This window comes from Dipteris shenzhenensis, chromosome 10 (assembly GCF_047967505.1).
Source record: "Dipteris shenzhenensis isolate YYH24624 ecotype China chromosome 10, Dip_SZ_1.0, whole genome shotgun sequence".
Lineage (NCBI taxonomy): Eukaryota > Viridiplantae > Streptophyta > Polypodiopsida > Gleicheniales > Dipteridaceae > Dipteris > Dipteris shenzhenensis.
Window position 1 is genome coordinate 2,129,487 of NC_141605.1, and position 19,005 is coordinate 2,148,491.

General features: G+C 47.6%; 1 protein-coding gene across 3 annotated transcripts in view; it reads right to left on the reverse strand.

The window, feature by feature from the left end:
• Positions 1-19,005, reverse strand: part of LOC147897255 (6-phosphogluconate dehydrogenase family protein) — a 162,114-nt gene that overhangs the window by 22,454 nt on the left and 120,655 nt on the right. For all 3 annotated transcript variants that reach the window (XM_087380963.1, XM_087380962.1, XM_087380964.1), the window contains exon 6: positions 17,313-17,455. In XM_087380963.1, the coding sequence (XP_087237089.1) occupies positions 17,313-17,455 (143 nt within the window). The remainder of the gene's footprint in view (positions 1-17,312; positions 17,456-19,005) is intronic.

Here is a 19,005-nt window from a genome sequence, read left to right on the forward strand (position 1 = left end):
CCAAGTGACTCGGGCTCTAGTATTCCGCATGCCGTCCGATCCTGCCCAAAGGAAGTTCCAAACCAACCGTCGAAGCTGCCCAATGTGTCAAAGCACCAGCAGGAGGCAATATACCAGACCGTGGCAAGAAGGACCTGGTTGCCACTAAGGCACGCCCTGTTAGGGAGAGCTTGGCCAAGCTCCAGTAGAGAAGCTTGCGCCGAACACTCTCAAGGACCGGGGCAATCTACTGCTCTGCTGTAATGTCAATACCAACCTGGCACCCGAGGTATCTCGTTGTCCGGCCCCGTGGTATCCATCTAAAGCCAAAGTCACTCCCGCACTCATGGATCTCCAGTGTCTCCTCATAGCCCATGAAGAAACCTATAGACTTTCTCGAGTTGATCCGCGCACCCGAGGCCTCACAGTAGATAGCCAAGACTCCCCTAACTCTCTCCAAACTCGCTTTGGTGCCCTCAAATTACAAGGCCGTGCCATCTGCAAACTCAGAGTCAAGCAGTTCCTCCTCCTATCGGATTGGGAGCTGTGAGGCCCGCCATCTGTGATCTCAAGTTACTAGTAGCCCAAAGCCTCCGCCACGAACAAGAAGAGTAAGGGAGCGACTGGGCAGCCCTGGTGGACCGAGCGAGAAAGAAAGAAAGAAAGAAATTTTATTAAAGGTCCACGGAAGGCCATACATGGCCTATGGGACACAAAATCATCCGAAAGGAAAATACATCATCAACGATGCGCCAACTAGGTGGCCTCATCGTAATACCGCTAAGATGCCAAAAATGGCTACAAAAATCCTAGATACAAAATGAAATGAAATAGAGTACCAAAATTGCCTAGATACAAAATGTAAAATATGAAATATGAGGAACATCGTCTTCCCTAAGGGGTCTGTGATCCAAAGAAATGATGGAAGTCATGGCCATCGACCATGCCTCCTGCCATGAGTGTGAAGATCTGGGCAAGTGTCAAATGGGCTGCTGGCGGTGCCAAGTCTCCATGGAGCAATCTCCTCCGAAAATCTGCCATCATCCTCCGTCGTCTAGAAATAAAGCGACGGGTACGGCCTCTGTGTAAGATCATCCTGCGGTGCTGCCGGATCATGTCATATGTACATCCTCGGGGTGGAACCATCGGTGCTCTCTGGCAAGATGGGCTATCTCTGTGCTCATGGTCCTGCGCCTCGTCCTGCTCCTCATGAATAACCAGGTCTCTGGCAGGGATGCGACGGTGCTCTCTGAGGAATCTCTCTCTGTATCTGGTGATCTCCCTGATGAACAACGCTAAGCAATACTGATCCTCATACTCCATAATCCGAGAGAGAGGTCCAAATCCGTGCCCAAATAAACAGTGAAATCTGCCACGGATCTCATAATATAAAGGGCATCTGCAAACAAAGTGCTCCTCAGTCTCCACCTCCCCCATAGTGCAACAAGGGCATATCCTAGTCTCTCGCCTGGGTCTATGTCCGGTAGCTGTCCTCCGTGAGAGAGGAAAGGCCTCGCCCGTGTGTCCTCCGATAAGCATCTAGCTAGAGCTCCCTGCATAAAGCGTTGAAACTCCTCTCACCCATCTGTCTGAGAAACCCAATCTCCACATAGTGCCCTCTAGGAAGGACCACTCCACCCTATCGTAGGCCTTCTCAAAATCCAAGAGAAGGACGGCCGACGGCTGTGACTCCTCCCTAGACCAATCCACTGCCTCCCAGAAAGTGGGATGTTGCGCTCTTGGACAAACCCCGTCTGTGTGTCGTGGATGATGTCAGTAAGATGGAGCCGTAAACGCAAGCTCAAGACCTTGGCGAGGATCTTGTAAGCGATATCAAGCAGAGTGATCGGTCTCCACTGCCGGATGTCTATTTTCCCCTTTCGGGATCAAACAAATCCAGCTCCTGCTTAAGGACTCAGGGAGGGAGCCCGTGTCGAAAATCTCTTGGCATGCTAGGTGGAGATAATCTCCTAGAAGTTCCGAAAGAAGGCCGGAGTCAAGCCATCCTTGCCAGGACATTCCTGGGTCCGGGAGAGCCTTGAGGGCTTCCGAAAGCTCCTCATCCGTGAAAGGCTCCTCCAGCCTGCTGCATAAATCCTACGAGACTACTGTCAGAACGCAATCCCAAACTACCTCTTGGGCCACAATACTAGTTGGAGTCATCCTTTGCGTCTGAAAGAGCTGGCTCAAAAACCTATGGTCAGGTCTAATATCTCCTACGGGTCAGTGTGCATGATGCCCTGCAAATCCCGGAGATGTTGCATCTATGTGCCTGCCGATCGGGGCCCAATGGTCTGGAAGAATTGCTTCGTCATCCTGTCCCCTGGCTGTACCCACCGGGCCTGGGAAGAGTGATAAGAGAACTCAACCCGCCGAATCTCTGTGTCCTAAAGCTCAAGGCGAGTGCTCTCGAGCCTGTCCCTAAGCCACTCAGAACCTAGGTCATGCTCCTTGAGCCGCTCTATGGAGGCCAGGTCTCTCCTCAAAGCCCGCTCACGCTCTTAAAGCGTACTCCTCCTCCCAAGGGCGTGAGCCTGTAACTCATCACTGCTCCTCTAGATCGCATCAGCCACCCACGAAGCCCACCCTTGCCCAATGTCATCTCTGACTACTCCCAAATCCCTGCCATGACCTGTTGGATCTCCTCGTCCTGCAGGAGGTCCTCTGGAATGCGGACCCCCTTCTGGGGGAGACCTCGGCGGGGCTGATCTAAGTGAAGTACTACAGGAGAGTGGTTTGACATCGTGGTACCTGCCAAAATCCCGATAGAGCCGCCTCTGTGCAGAGCCCAATCCCCGATGTAGAAACGGTCTAGTCTCTCAAGCAGTCCATCGTGTCTCCTCTGTCCGAAAGAGAGGAGGAGGCTGCCAGGTATCCTACTGAAATCTGGCTCTCGCCACGGGTCCCTGCCACTGATCATGAAAATGAACTGCTCCCAAGTGCTACGCTCTGCTATTGGCATCTCAAAGAAGGAGACGCCGCCCTGCTTGTCTTCCCCAAACTCCAGGTTGTTGAAGTACCCTCCAACAATCCAGGAGTCTACATCCAGAAGACACACTATCAGCCTCCTCCAAAAGGCTGGGCGATGCTGTCTACACGCTGGGGCATACACGTTCAGAATCTCAATCCTGGACTCTCCCGTCCTACTCCCATCCAAACTGCCCATCTTGGGATAAGCTCGCCCTAATCGTAGACCTCTGGAGCCAAAGTCTGACACACCGAGATGCAGACCCCTCCGCTCCGTCCTACTATAGGGGACCACTCCTTCGGACCTCTCCCTCGAAGGAGGTGGTGACGCCATCTGATGTTTGCTGCTGCTAAGAACAAATGCTCCTGAATCAAAAGGATGTCCACTGTCCACCCTACCACTGCCCTCTGCAACTCCTACCAGAGTATCACGTACTGCGGTTGACTACGAGCATGGTCGTGGAGCCCGTGCACGTTCCAACTCACTATGGTCCGACTCATGAGGATAGGGATACAGAGAATAAGGCTCTCCTGTGAGTGGGTGCCTGTTCCAGAAAGACTGCCTTATGTGACTTTGCTGGGGATTTGGAGGGCAAATAGTCTGTGTCTGTGCGACGACATACTAGGGTGGATACCAACTCAATGCCGATCTTCCGTGCCCACTTCATCATGAAGGAAACTTCCACCCAGAATCGCTCCTCACACTTCTGGAGACGCCAGTAGTATGCATGATACACCGTTGCCTCAAGCGGCACTTTGATAACTCCTACCGCCAAACCACACATCGGCTCCTCTCGCGTGAAGCTCAGCTAAAAATTCACCTCTGCACCATGGGCGCACCAAAGATCTAGTCCCCGTGCTCCCATCCACTCATCCATCATGCGTGAAATATGATCTCTCATAATAGCATCAAACACCTCTGGGGTCCACTGCTCCAACCCTGTGGAGGCAAACTAGAAACTCTGAACAAGGTGTGTCTGAGAGCCCACTGCGCTGATCAAACCCCCCTTCCGTGTTTGCAGATCATAAGCATTACCTCCAACGGTAAAGGATAGGAGTCCGGGATCTCCAGGTAATTTGAGGATCCCAACCTCCGAACGTCCCGCGGTAAGGGAACTGAGGTGGGGAGCTGTTGACCTAGAGGACGAGCCCCGTCCCTCTGGCTCCCTCCCGAATGGGCATCATCTTACCCTTGCCTGCTGGTAGGGGTGTCGAAGTAGGGGAGGGAAGGGAGGTTAAGGAACTTGCTACGAAGGTGGAGAGGGGGGCAACGACGGCGGGAGGAGTTGGGGGGGCGGAGGGAAGGGGGCGGGTGATGAGAGTGATCATAGCAGGAGGGACGGGAGGGGAGGAGGGGGTGGGGGGAACCCAGGGGGGGGAATGGAGGGGAGGGGGGGGAGGGATCTAAGGGGGAGGGGGAGGGGGGGAATAGGGGCAATCATAGGCTCTGCTTGCTGATCAAGCTCGCGGGGCTCTGGATCCGCTCCTCCTTAGCCACTTTCTGGCTACTGTCTGCCATCGCGACATCAGGAACTCTTGGGGCTCGCTGCTGATGCAAGGGTGGATGTGGACACTCAACCTCTATCACGTGAGGATCATCTGGCTGCACGGTGGCCCCTTTCGTTGAGGGAGGTGGATCCCCATGCAAGGGCTCCTATTACTGCTGTTGCTCCTCCTCAGGTGCCTCGCAGACAACCTTGTCTCTCTCTCTCTACGTCTGGCCCTCTGCCTGCGGCGCTTGCGAGCTTGTTTGCTTGGTTTCTTTTTCTTTTTAACCTGGTTCCAGTGCCCTTCTAAGGGAGTCACCCAAGGGATATGAAACTCCTGTTGCTCATGTCTGAGGGAGCGAGGGACTTTGGTCCACTGGCTCTTCCCACTCTGCGGGGGTGGGGGGGGAGGCGCTCGACCATGGCCACAGGGGCAGCAGTCTCTGGCTAGGTGACCTAGATGTATGCACCGAAGACACTGGCCTGGTAACCCAAAAATCTCCACTCGTTGGCAAAGTGTGCCCCCTTCAAGGGTCTCTAGGAGGATCAACTCTGGGAGGGACTCTGGGCTCTCAACCACCAGTCTGATCCTGGGGACCCCGTCATTTGCTACAACTGAGGCGGCTGACTCTCGCGGGGACTCGAGCACGGTGCCAAATGCCCAACCAATGGAAGGGAGGATGGCTCAATACTCCTTGGGAGGCCCTGGGAAGTGGAGTGTAACTAGAAAACGGGAAACATGATGTGTTGTGTCCATGTCCTCCACTATAAAGCCATGATACCAAGAAAAGAGGTAAACTAGATGCGGGCCAAGGAGGATGGGGCTCTGCTCCATGAGTGTCGAGGCAGTGTCGGGGGAGCTCAACTGGATAGGAAAATGCCTCTTCTATAGATGGTGACCTCTTGGATGTGGTCACCCTCTAATGCTCACCTGGATCCACTCTCGCACCTGTCTCCGTGTAGGTGTGAGGCCCACAATTATGCCCACGAGTGCCTTGTCTTGGAGGGATTGAACTGCCTACTGTACCTATTGCTTGTCAGAGAAGAACCTTAACAGCTGTGGCATTCGAGGGTGCTGCCATAGAGCCCCGTTGGCCAGACCAAGGGTCACCACCAAGATTTTCTTTCGCCTTAACAAGCACAAATGCTCCTGCTACAAGGAGGAAGAGGAGAAAAAAGGGGGGGGGGTGAGGAAGAAGGACGTTTGAGGGGGAGGCGAAGGCGAGGCGAGGCGAGGCGAAGAGGCAAAGGAGAGAGGTGGAGAGGGCAGAAGGAAGGGTAGAAGGAAGAAAGGGAAGGAGAGAAAGAGGGAGAAGAGAAGGAGAGGAGGGAGTGAAGGAGCGGAAGAGAGGCGGGGGAAGAGAGCTTGCGGGGGAGGAAAGAGGGGCGGAGAAGAGGGCGGGAGAGGCAGAGGGGAAAGATGGCGGGGGAGACGAGATGGCCGGGGGAGGTGAGATGGCAGGGGGAGGCAAGAAGGCGAGGGGAGGCGAGAAGGCGGAGGGGATAGATGGCGGGAAGGCGAGATGGTGGGGAGGAGGAAGGGCGGAGCGAGGGTGGAGGAGCAGCACGGGAGGGGGGCTGCGGGGCGGAAGGGCAGCAAAGGGGAGGCAATAAGGCGGAAGAGGCGGGGTGGAGGAGCAGCGGACAGCGGGGCAGCCAAGCCGCAAGTCCGCGGACGGAGGGGGAGCTCACCCGCTCAGCTCAGCTCTATGAGGATGACAACAAGAATTATGTTATCCTTGGTGCTCAAATTTATGAGAGTATGAGCCAATTGGCTCTCCTCGTCACAACTCCCGTAATTCTCTTGGACATTTTTCAGTTCCATCAATTATACCCCACAACTTTCGATCTTCGAGAATATTCAAATGCTATAGTTGGTTCTATCCAACCTAGCACCTTCTGCATCCCAAAGCATAACCTTTGCAATGCTTTGCTCTGGCCAACCATGGAAGAAGGCATTCCATTCCAATGCATATAACCCCTTCAGGCAGTCGTAGAATCATCAAAAGGACTCGAGGCATAGCATTCTTTTCCAAACTCTCATAGCATCAATTCATTTGCATTTAAGGCTTGCACACAGCCTGGAGCTGTTACTAGCAGCTACACTTGGCCACACAGCTCTCGAAAGCTGTCCCTAGTGCTTTCCTTGGCTGCCCTCTTGTGAATTCCAATACTATGGAACTGGGACAGGTCCACCTTCATGAACAGCAGCACATAACGAAGAAGAGAGAAGGAAAGAGAGAGATGCTCTAAGACCAAGTCCGCCGACCATATGAAGGGAAAAAGAGACGTTCTCTGCTCTGCCAAGGCACACGACCAAGGAACCCCACATGACGTGGATTCTCTGTACTATGAAACCGTCAGCCAAGGTCAGCAACTAAAGGAGTCCAATGACGTGAATGCTCCGTATTATTCACCCGTTAGCCAAGACTAGGGACGAAAGGAATCTCAGCCCTCAGCCAACGTACGCGTGATACCCCACAAAGCTCCTTCTCTGTGTTTCACAAAGAGCCTCGCCAAGTGCTTTGCCAAAAGCGCCAAGAACTTCACCAAAAGCTACGTCAAGAGCTACCGAGGAGCTATGTCAAGGGCTACGCCATGAGGTATGCCAAGAGCTGCACCAAGAAGCACGCACGAGAAGACTCTGTTTTGCCAAGAAAAACATGTGACGTGAGGCTGGGACACCCACGCGACGTGAAGCTTCCAATCCCATGCTCAATCCCAATCGAGTAGTGCACGTAGTGAATTCCTGGTTTAGAGTCCTCCCGAGTCCCACGTGGCATATTTCCCATGCCCCCTCTTTTACCACTCTATGAGCCTTCAGGCACATTTAATTCCTAGGGGGCATACCTTACAATCCAAGGCCTTGCCCAGATAGAGGCTAAATGTATTCACACGTAAATTTCACAACTTCCTAGTTAAAAATTCACGTCCTCGTGGCATACTCCCTCTTGAAAAATGGCAAGCGATCCTTAGAGACCAGGATAGTAAACCATAAACAACTACAAAAAGTATGTAATAGCCTCCTTCCACAATCTCACATGGAGCCTTACCTGTGTAAGTGTGCAAGGTATTGTTACAAGCGAACTCCACCTGCTCCCATTGTGTCTAATGCTCAAACATATAGCATTTCCAAAGAACAAGACCAAAATAAAATCCATAGCAATTCTCTCCCACGGTCTATCCGGAATAGCCAATGGATGCGACAATCACACTGCCTTCTATCAGTCAAACTTGACCTTCTGACAGATAATGTAGGTCCTAACAAAAGCCTCTACATCTCATCTCAAAGCTGGCCAATAGAATAAATGCTCAACTGCCTTGACTATGGCATCAATGTCTCTATGCCGTGCATACGGTGGAGCATGACTCTCTATCAAATCCTTAAGGTGTCAACTGCTTTGTGAAACAAAGACGACCATGCATCATAAGAAATCCATCTCTATGAGTATAATGCTCATGGCGCTAACCATTAGACAATTGATCATAGATCCTTGCAAAATCCTCATCTAGTGCATGTTGATCCTTGATTTTGCATCCAACTCATTGTGGTCTCCAATTGGATACTGCCATGAAACCTTGGGTTTCCTTGACAATGCATCAGCCACAACATCATTTTTACCCTCAACATGCACTATCTGAAAGTGAAACATGGATAAGAAATTGGCCCAACGCATATGCTTCTCAGACTACTTAGATTGAGTGAGGAAATATCTCGAGGACTGGTGATCTATCTGCATAGTGAAATCAGCCCAAGCAAGTAATGTTTCATGTAGAAAGAGCATGAACCACATCCAACAGCTCTTTCTCATAAATGTGCAAATTTCTTTCAACATCTTGCAAAATTATACTCTCATAGGCAACAACCCGTCCATTCTACATGATAACTGCACCAATCCCATACATGCATCACACTAGACAACATAAGCTTTTCAAAGATCTAGCAAGATCAACACTAGATCTGAACTACGCTTTTCTCCAGCATTGCAAAAGCTGCAATTTCTTTATCAGCCCCTGCAAAAGCTGCAATTTCTTTATCAGCCCCTGTAAAAGACACTCTCTTCTTCTGCAATGCAAAGGGATGAAGCAATCTCAGCAAAATTTGTCCACTCTTTATTCAGCTTAGAGAATGGATCATCAGACTTATCATCCATTGCAAAACCAAGTACGTAGAAAGATGAATTTTTATTACTGAGCAAATACCAGAAGCATATACAACAGGAACTGACTCTCCCTTGAGTTGGCATCCAAAACATGGGTCTTTCCTCTATGCATCAAAGTAATCTTCCATTGTAAATATCCAATATAGCATGAATCCTATGACACCATGGCATTCCTAACAAGAGATCACAGCCTTCAAGTGGCATGATATAGAACTCCTCACTGCCCACAAAACTCTGTATATGCAAGCGGAGCTTCCCAATGATATGGGTAACAAGTATACTAAACCCAGTACAAGCCAAGCCTGCCCCACTCATGGATCCCATCTCTTTTGCACGGATTCCCAACTTGCTTGCTAACTTTGAGAAAATAAACTTTTGCGAGCCCTTGGATCAAAGAAGACCAAACACATCTGATCGCCCACCTTGCCCCATGCTCTACATAACTTTATAGCATCCCCCATTTGGCTGCCCACCAATGACATCAGGCATCAATCGTGCAGTGGGCTTAGGCTTCTTACCTTTCTCTTCATCCCCATCATCAGCTTTCCCCTTTAATTTGCACTTTGGGCATTCTCATGCTACATGTCTCTCTCCTTTGCAATGAGGGCATTTGTTGGCATCCATTAACGCCTTCCTTTCTTCACATGACGTCCAGGTAGACACTTAGCCTATCACGTTCCTTCCTCATTGAGAGAGCCCTGTGAGCAAGCCTTGGCTTTCTTGCTTTCTTAGGATTATCCATCCTCCTGCTCTTGTAACCACTAGTCTTTCAAGCAACAATGTATCACCTGTACTTTCTTAGAATTATCCATCCTACTGCTCTTGTAACCACTAGTCTTTCAAGCAACAATGCATCACCTGTAGTTGCATCTTTCAATCATCTATGACATGATGGTTACTCTAGTCTTAGTGCAGTAATCTCTAACTTCTTGGGCAGCCCACAACAATACTTCTCAATCTGCTCTCACAAAGGCACATGCCGGTATGAGCTAACAGGCAACAAAGCCTCCCAAAAATTCTTGTTATACTCTTCACGATTGTGGCAATTGGTTGCATCCAACTTACGCCAAGCTTTCATTACAGCCACCTCAAATGTGGTTGTAAGCCAAGCAGCTGAGAATATATGTTTAAATTGTACCCAACTAGACGGTGCTTTGTCCTGAAGTAGAAAATTTTTCCACCATTGTAATGCTTCCTTTGAAAAAGATGGCTACGCTTTAGAAGACTCTGTGATGTTACCTCCTCAAAAGGCAGTATCAAACTAATGGACAAAAGTCAAAGCTTTCAATCTATCATGTGCCCAATTGAAGGTTTCAAACTTCACTGCTGCCCCACCTTCCTTAAAGTCCTTTGCCTTGATTTTGGGTGTCAAGTTATCATAGACAAGTGCTTGCATAGCATTCCCCACATTCTGACCAATATTGCCACTACCCATAGCAGGGTTCGCCAAACCAGCCCCATTTCCTTGCATACCAAACGTGTCTGCAGGAGCTCCCAAAGTGCCATGCATTCCACTTTGCAACCCTGGCTGCATGCCAATATTTCCATACATTACATTATGCATTCCGAGCTGCATACCCCCAAGCTTAGTCCCTTGCATATCTTGCATACCAGGCTGAAAACCAACAGTGTAGTTTCCAAGCATTCCAAGATTAATTGCCTGGAACACTGAACCACCACCAAAAATCCTGGATGCACTGAGGGTTGGGAAAAGGCTTGCTGCCCCTGATTTGCATACTGAAAATTATTGCCTAGTCCATGCAAATCATCACCAAGACCATAGATAGACTGTTGCAATGGAGCACCCTATGCATTTGGCATAACTAATGGTTGTCCATTAAATGGCATACGACCATATGGCTGCCTTTGAACCCACCTGGATCCCTTTAAATGTGAATGACTCTATTTCTCCTTCGTCTTTAGAGGAGAATGCAGAAATTAGCAAACCGTGGGTCCTGAGTAAGTTGGATTAGTGTTCCCACTGCACTAAGCAATATGCCTTAAATGATGCATTGACCTCCTCTGCATCATCAGCCCCCTTAGACCCTTTAGACTATGAAGCATTCACATCAAGTGCATTTACAGCTTGTTGTCCATCAACATTCTGATCATCAAAAGAAGCTCTCTCATACATAGATCGTCCATCTTACCCATCTTGAGAGGATTGCTCTTCCATATCCCAATCATCATGAGTGTGTGACATACTTGCTGAATTCTCCTGCCTGTAATTTAATTAAAGCAAGCAATACTTGCACCAAAGACAACCACATCTCACCTCCTTAAAGAAGATGGTGATGTCCTAGCAACGGAACCATGAAACCGACCTTCAGTATCTACCAAAGGGCAGTAGAACAATAACTTACAATCACATTAACTTAACTCAGCAAATTAGCAAATAAAGTCACAGCAAAGGGAGCTAGATTGCTCCTACTTCAATACAAGAGACACATACTGGCCCCAAACCTTGGTGCCCCTTTCGATATTTCTTTATGGATTGGGAAAATCCCTAAAACCAGGTCACACAAAGTTTACAACTCCTCTTGCATCATGGGCGTCCCACCACCCAACAGGTATCCCAGCCCAAAGCATAACCTTTGTAATCCTTTGCTTTGGTAGAAGGCATTCCATTCCAATGCATATAACCACTTCACACGGTTCCAACATCAACAAAAGAACTCAAGGCATATCTGTTCTTTTTCAAGCTGTCATGGCATCAATTCATTGGCCATTCATTGCCATTTAAGGCTTTACATAGCCCGGAGCTGTTACTAGCAGCCACACACCTGCTTAAAATGAACCCAACTCGTGGGTGCTCTATTTTGGAGCTGCAAATTTGTCCAACACCATAGAGCATTCCCCTTTAAGAAGGTGGCTGCCTTTTGCATTTTAGATGACTCAGTGAAGTTCCCACTTGAGAAGGCTGCATGAAACTGCTGCACAAAAGTTAAAGCCTTCAGCCTATCCTGAGCCCCATTAAAGGTCTCAAACTTCACTGTTGCACCACCTTCTTTGTAACCTTTCACCTTCCCTTTGGGTGTCAGATTATCATACACAGGTGGCTGCAAAAATGGAGGTTGAATTGCATTCCCTCCAGCCTATCCTGGGTTACCACTACCCATTAGAGGGTTTGCCAAACTAGCCCTAGGCATACCAAACATACCTGTAGGAGCTCCAAGGGTTCCTGACCTTCCATTTTGCATTCCTAGCTGCATGCCAATATTGCCATACATCATGTTAGGCATTGCCGGCTGCATTTCCCCAAATACATTGCCTTGCATCCCAGGCTGTAAACCAACAGGGTGATTTCCAAGCATTCCTTGACCATCATTAACTTGACCAGCCATTGCTTGAAATACTGAACCCCCACCAAAATACCCTGGATGCATTAAGGGTTGGAAAAGAGCTTGCTGCCCTTGATTTGAATTCTGAAAATCAGCCCTTTGGCCATGCATAACCATACCAGGACCTTAAAAGGGCTGCTGCCATGAAACTCCCTGTACATTTGGCATTACTGGAGGCTGTCCATCCAAAGCATTCACTCCAAATGGCTATTTTCGAACACCACTAGGCTCCCCTGAATGAGAATGCTTTTCTCTTCTTGGACCTCAAAGGACTATGCATAAACTCAAGGAACCTTGGGTCTTGCGTGAGCTGCGTGAGTGCTCACTAACTGTGTCTTAAAGATAGCATTGGCTTCCTCTACATCCTCAGCCTCTTTTGACCCTTTTGACTAAGAGGCACTCACACCAAATGCATTTACCACTTGCTGTGCCTCAACATTTTGATCATCTGGAAGGCTCCCTCATGCATAGATTGCTCTTCTTGCTCATCCTGGGAGGACTGCCCCTCCATATCCCAATAATTATCTGTCAAAGACATATTTGCTGATTTTCTTCTTGCTGCAATCAAATTACAGCAACCAACACTTCACCAGAGATAATCACCGGCTCACCTCCTTAAGAAAGATGGTGATGTCCTAGCAACGGAACCATGAAACCAGCCTCAAGGCTAACAAGAGGGTGGTGAAACACTAACCAACAAAAGCCTTCACAAAAGAATACTTAACAAACACTCCATAGACAGATAGGGGGAGCTAGAGCGCTCCTGCTCAAATACAAAGACACAGACTGGCCCCAAAGCCTTGGCCCCCCTTTGGTATTTCTTTATTAATTGAAGAGTGCCACAAAGAGATTACATAGTGAGCACCAGCTCACACGCATTCAATGCTCTTCCCTGACTTCGGAGGCATCAGTACCACTACACATTATCCCTGTGGGGCTCCGCTATCACACCCATGTAACCATAAGCATCCATACTCAGTGCAAACACCTGCATTTAGCATGGGAGCCATTAGTTACAGCCCAAGCAAGGCCACACGCTCCCCAATCAATCACAAGTTTTTACTGATCCACTGACATAGCCAAGCAATGGGTGAAAGCATAACTGAGCTGCCCTCAGTACTTAGAAGCACAAACAATATCTGCAAGCATACATTGTGATCACCTTGCCAATAAATTCTCTTCAAAACACTTGTACCCAGCTTGGGACCATTCCTGACAACCAATACTTGGTCACACAATCCCCCACAGCTGCCTCAAGTACCTGCTTGACGATTTATCTACTCCAAGCAGAAAGAAAAGGCATCTTTACACAGCTAGCCAATCTTTAGCAGCCAGATGGCGTCAACTAAGGCCTATGCACCAGCCGCAAACCTGCAATGGCTAGCTGTCTGTACAGTCCTTCAGGAACAGCCCCGTACAATTGACCCCAAAGGCACTGTATGACTGTACACCACAGTACAACCGTACAACAACCGTACATCACCATACGTCCCATTCACAAGCATTGAATGTTTCGTACAACAGCTGCTCAATCCCATACACCTGCGTTACACACAACCGTAGGTGTTTTGCCATTAATTGCCCCGTGCATTTACTATGGGGTTCACACAGCCATCAATGCTTGTGTACTGACTGTCCGTACAGCCCATGCTCAGCAGCGTTGCACTCCAAGGCATGTTTGTCCTCACGGCCGCATCCAACAGACCTCCATACCCACATACGGTCACCAACCATGATCGTTTTGGCGTCTTCTCCCCGCGCGGAAAAATCCCTTCGTTTTTCTTGCTTCAAGGCCTTCCTTAGCCTTCCTTTCCAAAGAGGGGCTGCATGGTCTTGCCACGTGGTAGGCCATGCCTTAGGTTGCCCCCAATGGCCTCATTTGCCCCTAGGCCCCCTCTAGTGGAGCCTTTTTAGAAGCACACCAATGACCACCCTTAGTTCTAAGGTTCTTTGGGCCCCTCTTGGCCCTAGAACTTACATTTGCCCCCAAGGCATACTTTCCTAGGGGGAACTTCCACACCCTCACCCTGTGACCTCGCTACTTGATTCACGGGGTTGAGGTCACATGCGAGCATTAAAACTCATGCCCTTGTGACAATTAGTTCAATATTGCTCTCTGGATGATAATCCCTTATCCCCCTTCAGACCTATACATGCTTCTATGGATACCTCATGGGAGATACTGGCGAGTATTGTAGCATGGCATATCTGGAGAGCCAGATGCACAGAGGCATTGGATCAACCATCCCTCTCAGACCAAGGTCAGTCCATACTTGTAGAGCCAAATGCACAGAGGCATGGATCAACCATCCCTCTCAGACCATGGCCAATATATGGACTAATTAACCTTACATACTTTGATGGCCAATTGAACGACCATGTAAGATTCCTCTAGGGCAGCTTGTGCCAAGAGGGATATTTTTCTTAAGGAATTGAGGGGCTCTCCCTTCTTCTCAGAGTCTATAGTTGGACTAAGGTGGCATTTTCAGCCTCTTCCTTCGTATTCTTTACAGTTTGAACTGAGGGTTTCTGTTGACTCATCCTGGGTGGCTTTTTTTTTTTTCATGCCTTGCATGATGTATTTCCGCTCTAAGCTAGCTCTCGCAGGTTTCTTTCATACTTAATAGAAATCTCTTTCGTGCAAAAACAAAACAAAGAGTATATCCATTTCAAACAAAGTTTGTAAGGAAGGTTGCAAGTAGCAACCTAGTAATCACACCAATACCAGAAAAGCAACTGCTTGTGACATGCGAATAAGTACTACCATAGGCATGAAAACAAAAGTTTCACCCATGGCAACTCAAGCATGCATAGAGACTTCCTTGTTTCTTGAGCATGGGCAAAGTATTCCTTGTGTCTTGGGCAACTTAAGCAAGAAAGGATGATGTGTGCGTCAAAGGTCTCCAACTACACAGGTAGAAGGATTTTTCAAAGATCGTTGCATGACCAAGATGGTTGTTATGGATTGGGATGTTGAATCATATAATACTTTGATCTAGAGTTTGAAGACAATTAGAAGGGAGTACACGCATGGAGAGAAGGCTTTCCCTTTGAAGCTCTGTGAACTTTGGCTCCCAAGCTTCCAATTTTTTATTTTTCCATGCAAATGTAAAGACACTTGCTTGTCTTGTGTCCCAATGATCATGATCTTCGTCTTCGCAATGTTCATTTGCATTCTTTTGACTCAGTGCATCTAGGTATCTTTACAGGCTACTTTTATTGTCTACCTATAATGGAAGAAGTAAGGCATAACCAGCATTTCATACTCCCTCTCCACCTTGGGATATCATCCATTCGTCTAATTCATAATGAATAGGCTAAAGAGAGTTAGTGAGAATGGGCATCCCCGTTTGAATCTTGTATCATTGCTTAGGATTATCTTTTCCCCAAAGTTTCATCCATCTATAAGAAGCCTTGCCAGTCAACTTAAACCTCTTTCTACAACTTGAATGTAAATTCTCTCAATTCTTGAGGTGCTTTTAGTTTCTCTATATTTCTCCATAATTCCTTGCAAGGTGTAGTGTCAAACATCTTCATCAAGTCTATAAAGTAACCGTATAATGCCTTGTTATTACCCTTTAGGCCCTTCTCTTGCAGCTCATGTTTTAACAAGGTGATAAATAGTTGAAGGGAAAAGGACAAAGGGGGGTGGGGGGTAGTATATAGAAAGAATAAAAGTCTATGACTGTCGATGGGAGACCAAAAGGTCTATGGGATAGCAAAAAAACAGCTAATACATCCGTTCAAGGAGGGCATAAGGCAGCTCCAAACAAAAGTTGACCTTCATCCATACTCTTGACTTCACAGAGATGGTGTGGACATGTAGACACTGTCATTGATGGGAGTTGATAGAAAGGCATCATTACCTAGTACATATGGACAGCTAGGTGCAAGTAGGCCATATGCAGTAGACCACATCAGCCTCGGAGATATTGGCGAGCATTTGGCTAGATATCATTCATACTCTCAGAGGTAGATGGGATAGAATCAAGGTGATTCAGATCATGCTAGGCGTATGAGAGAGGCTCTTATGGGTATATGGGAGCTAGGCCCTTCCCTTCATTTCACATATGGTGTAGATTAACCACCAAAGTGGCTATTTGTTCAGCCCTTTGCACGAGGTAATCCCAATCAATTGGCCAGCCGGGGAGATATCCTTGTGCTTTTTATTTTGTACCCTTCATTGAAAAGTTGTATTTTCCTTGGTGTCCGTGTCACTAAGGATTGTTCTTTTCTCTTTTTTTAATTTAAAGGCAGCTCCCAAGGAGTGCATAATGCGACTCCAGGTTATTTTAAGGTACCTACATTGTAGTCTGAAAAAGTAAGAGAATAAACAGCCATACATCAGCTTAAGACTGAGGGTTTTTTTGTTTTAAATTTTTTTTTTTCATTTTTTCAAAAAAGAGACTTCTATTAAGTAAGAAAGAAACCTGCTAGAGCAAGCTCTGTGCGGAAATACACCATGCTAAGCGTGTAATAAAAACACCTCAGAGGAATGAGGTAGAAAGAAACCAAGGCTGAGGCTGAAAATGCCATCTCAACCCTGTAGAAGTCTCAGCAAAGAAGGGAGAGTCTCTCCAATCTCTGAGAAAAGTAACTCTCCTGGAGGAGGCTGCTTTGGTTTTAATTTAGACTCCTTGGCCCTCACAATATACTGCCCATTTGTCAGCCTGTTTGGCTGCATGGACCTGGTCAACTCACTTGCCATTTGATTCAGTTGTGCTCTAGTGAGCTCCTCAGCTACCCATACTTTTGTCCCTTTCAGTTTATTGGACTGGTGAAGAATGTTAAGTCTTGCAGCCCATGTACTTGGAGTTAGTTCAGCGTGGGTCCCAGCTTGATGGATGTGCTTTACATCATCTACTTATCATCTTTATCTTCTAGCCATTCAATACTTGGGGCTTCCACCTTAATCTATGCAAAGGTCTCATAAAATGAGTCTTCCTCCTTGTAGCAGCCATGGGATAGCCCCCCGATCCTGATTTTAAGTGCATTATCATGCCTGGCCTCATGTTCCTTAATCTCTTTGTTGACCTTTGTATCCACCTCTAAGACACACACACACTTTTTTTTTTTTCGTAAAAGCAATTTCTCATTCAATATAAATGTACATTCATAGCTGCCCCAAAGCAGAGCAGCTACTACTCAAACTAAAAGCAAAAATGAAAAACTTTCAATTGGGCCATAGGAAGGTCCCCAAGAGTATGACATCTTGGAGAGACCAATACAAGGAGTAACGAAAGAAATGATAAACATCAATGGAAGAATGTTCACATAGTCAGATGTTATGAGCATGGTATAAAGACCACAATGCCCAATAACAACACCAGGAGAAAAACTGATCTCTCTCTCTCTCTCTCACACACACAGCATACCTACTCCAACATCGAGCCGTAGAAGCATTAAAAATTTTTGAAAGGGTATGTGCATCTATGCCCAACCGCTGCCCAAGAGCTAGAGCTTCAGAAATCCCAGCCATACTAATTGCCAAGGCAAGATTGTTGCATATTTTGGCAGCCTGTAGACATAAATATGGATTCATTTTAAAAATTAAAGGAACGTTTCCAAAGGCTGTCATAATTATTTTAGATATAACCAGAAAACAAGAGGGAAGAAAATTTTTAAAAATTACACTTAGAAGATAGGGCAGGCTTGGGAAGGGAGGGATGGAATGGGGGATCGTAGAGCGACCTTAAGACCATATTTTTTAAAGTTATTGCAGACTCGGTATGTGATTCCCTGAGGGATAGTACTGAATCATAGAGTAAATTTAAACATAGATTTTCTGGTAGAAAAAACGAAATGTAATTTCTTTCTTTGACAAAGATACTATATTATACCTGGACATAATTTTTATTATCATGATAGGTCAAATGGCACAACATTTTTTGAATGACCTATTAATTTACAATGCTTGTGGTGCAACCTCATAAAGTGCTGAGCACAAACAAGCAAGAATATTACAAGGATAGAATTTTGCAAATAATATATCTAAGTAATTGATACCTTAGTAAATGGATTTTGTGGGAGTAAGTACACTCTATCTGATGAAGTTAATCCCTTGTCAATATTGTACTTTGTGAAACATACAATAGTGGTGCTGCAACTGTGGGAGCAGACAATGGAAGTGGCTAGCTGCGGCTATGGCAGCAGACAATGCAGGTGCAGCTACAGCCGCAGCTATGGCAGCAGATGATGGAGCTGTAGCTAGAGCTATAGCAACGTACTATGCTAGAGCTTTCTTCTGGAGCCAACATCACAACTGTGGGAACGGAATGGGGGACCAGCTGGAGCTATGGTGGTTACATTGGATGGGACTGAGACAGCTATGCCTTAACTTCCTTAACAAAAGCAGACCCCACTGACGATGCTCAGCGGTCTTCCTAGAACCAATGGCCACTGATAATACTTTTGAAAGAGAATGAGTCCCACAGTGGTGTTCACTTCTAGTGGTTGCTCTGCCCATGAGGAAAGAATCTGAAGGAAACCAAAGTGGGGCTAGCAGGTCTTGCCCTCAGGGACCTCACTGACCTCCAATATGTTGAAAGTAAGTCTTGGGTGCTGCTTCACATGGCGTTCTCTCTCTCCCCTTCCCTTTGGAGTTCTCCCCTCTTCCTAGTCCTCTCTCTCCCATTCTCCTCCTGTCTCCATCCGTACCTCCTCCCTCTCCCGTCCGTACCTTCACCCGCTCCATTGGTGCCTCCTCCTGTCTCCATCCATAAGTAGGCCTAGCCCACGTAGGCCTAGCCTGTGAAGGGTTTAGGCGCCGTCCATATGCAGGCCTAGCCCATGTAGGCCTAGCCCGTGAAGGGTTTAGGCACTTAGGCGCATAGCCAACTCGCACAGGGCTCGGGTGTGCAATTAGTGCAAGGGCTAGGCGCACAGGCCTAGCCTGTCCAGCAGCAGATCTCCAAGCATCGCGGGCAGCTCTAGGCCACAGCAGCAGGTCGGAGCAGCACGTCGCAACAAAAACCAGCATAGCAGGGTCGTGGGCAGCTTTATCTCCAGCCTCTATGTCATCGTCAGCAGCTTCCCCTTCGTTCTACGTCAACCTCGAGCTGGGCTGAA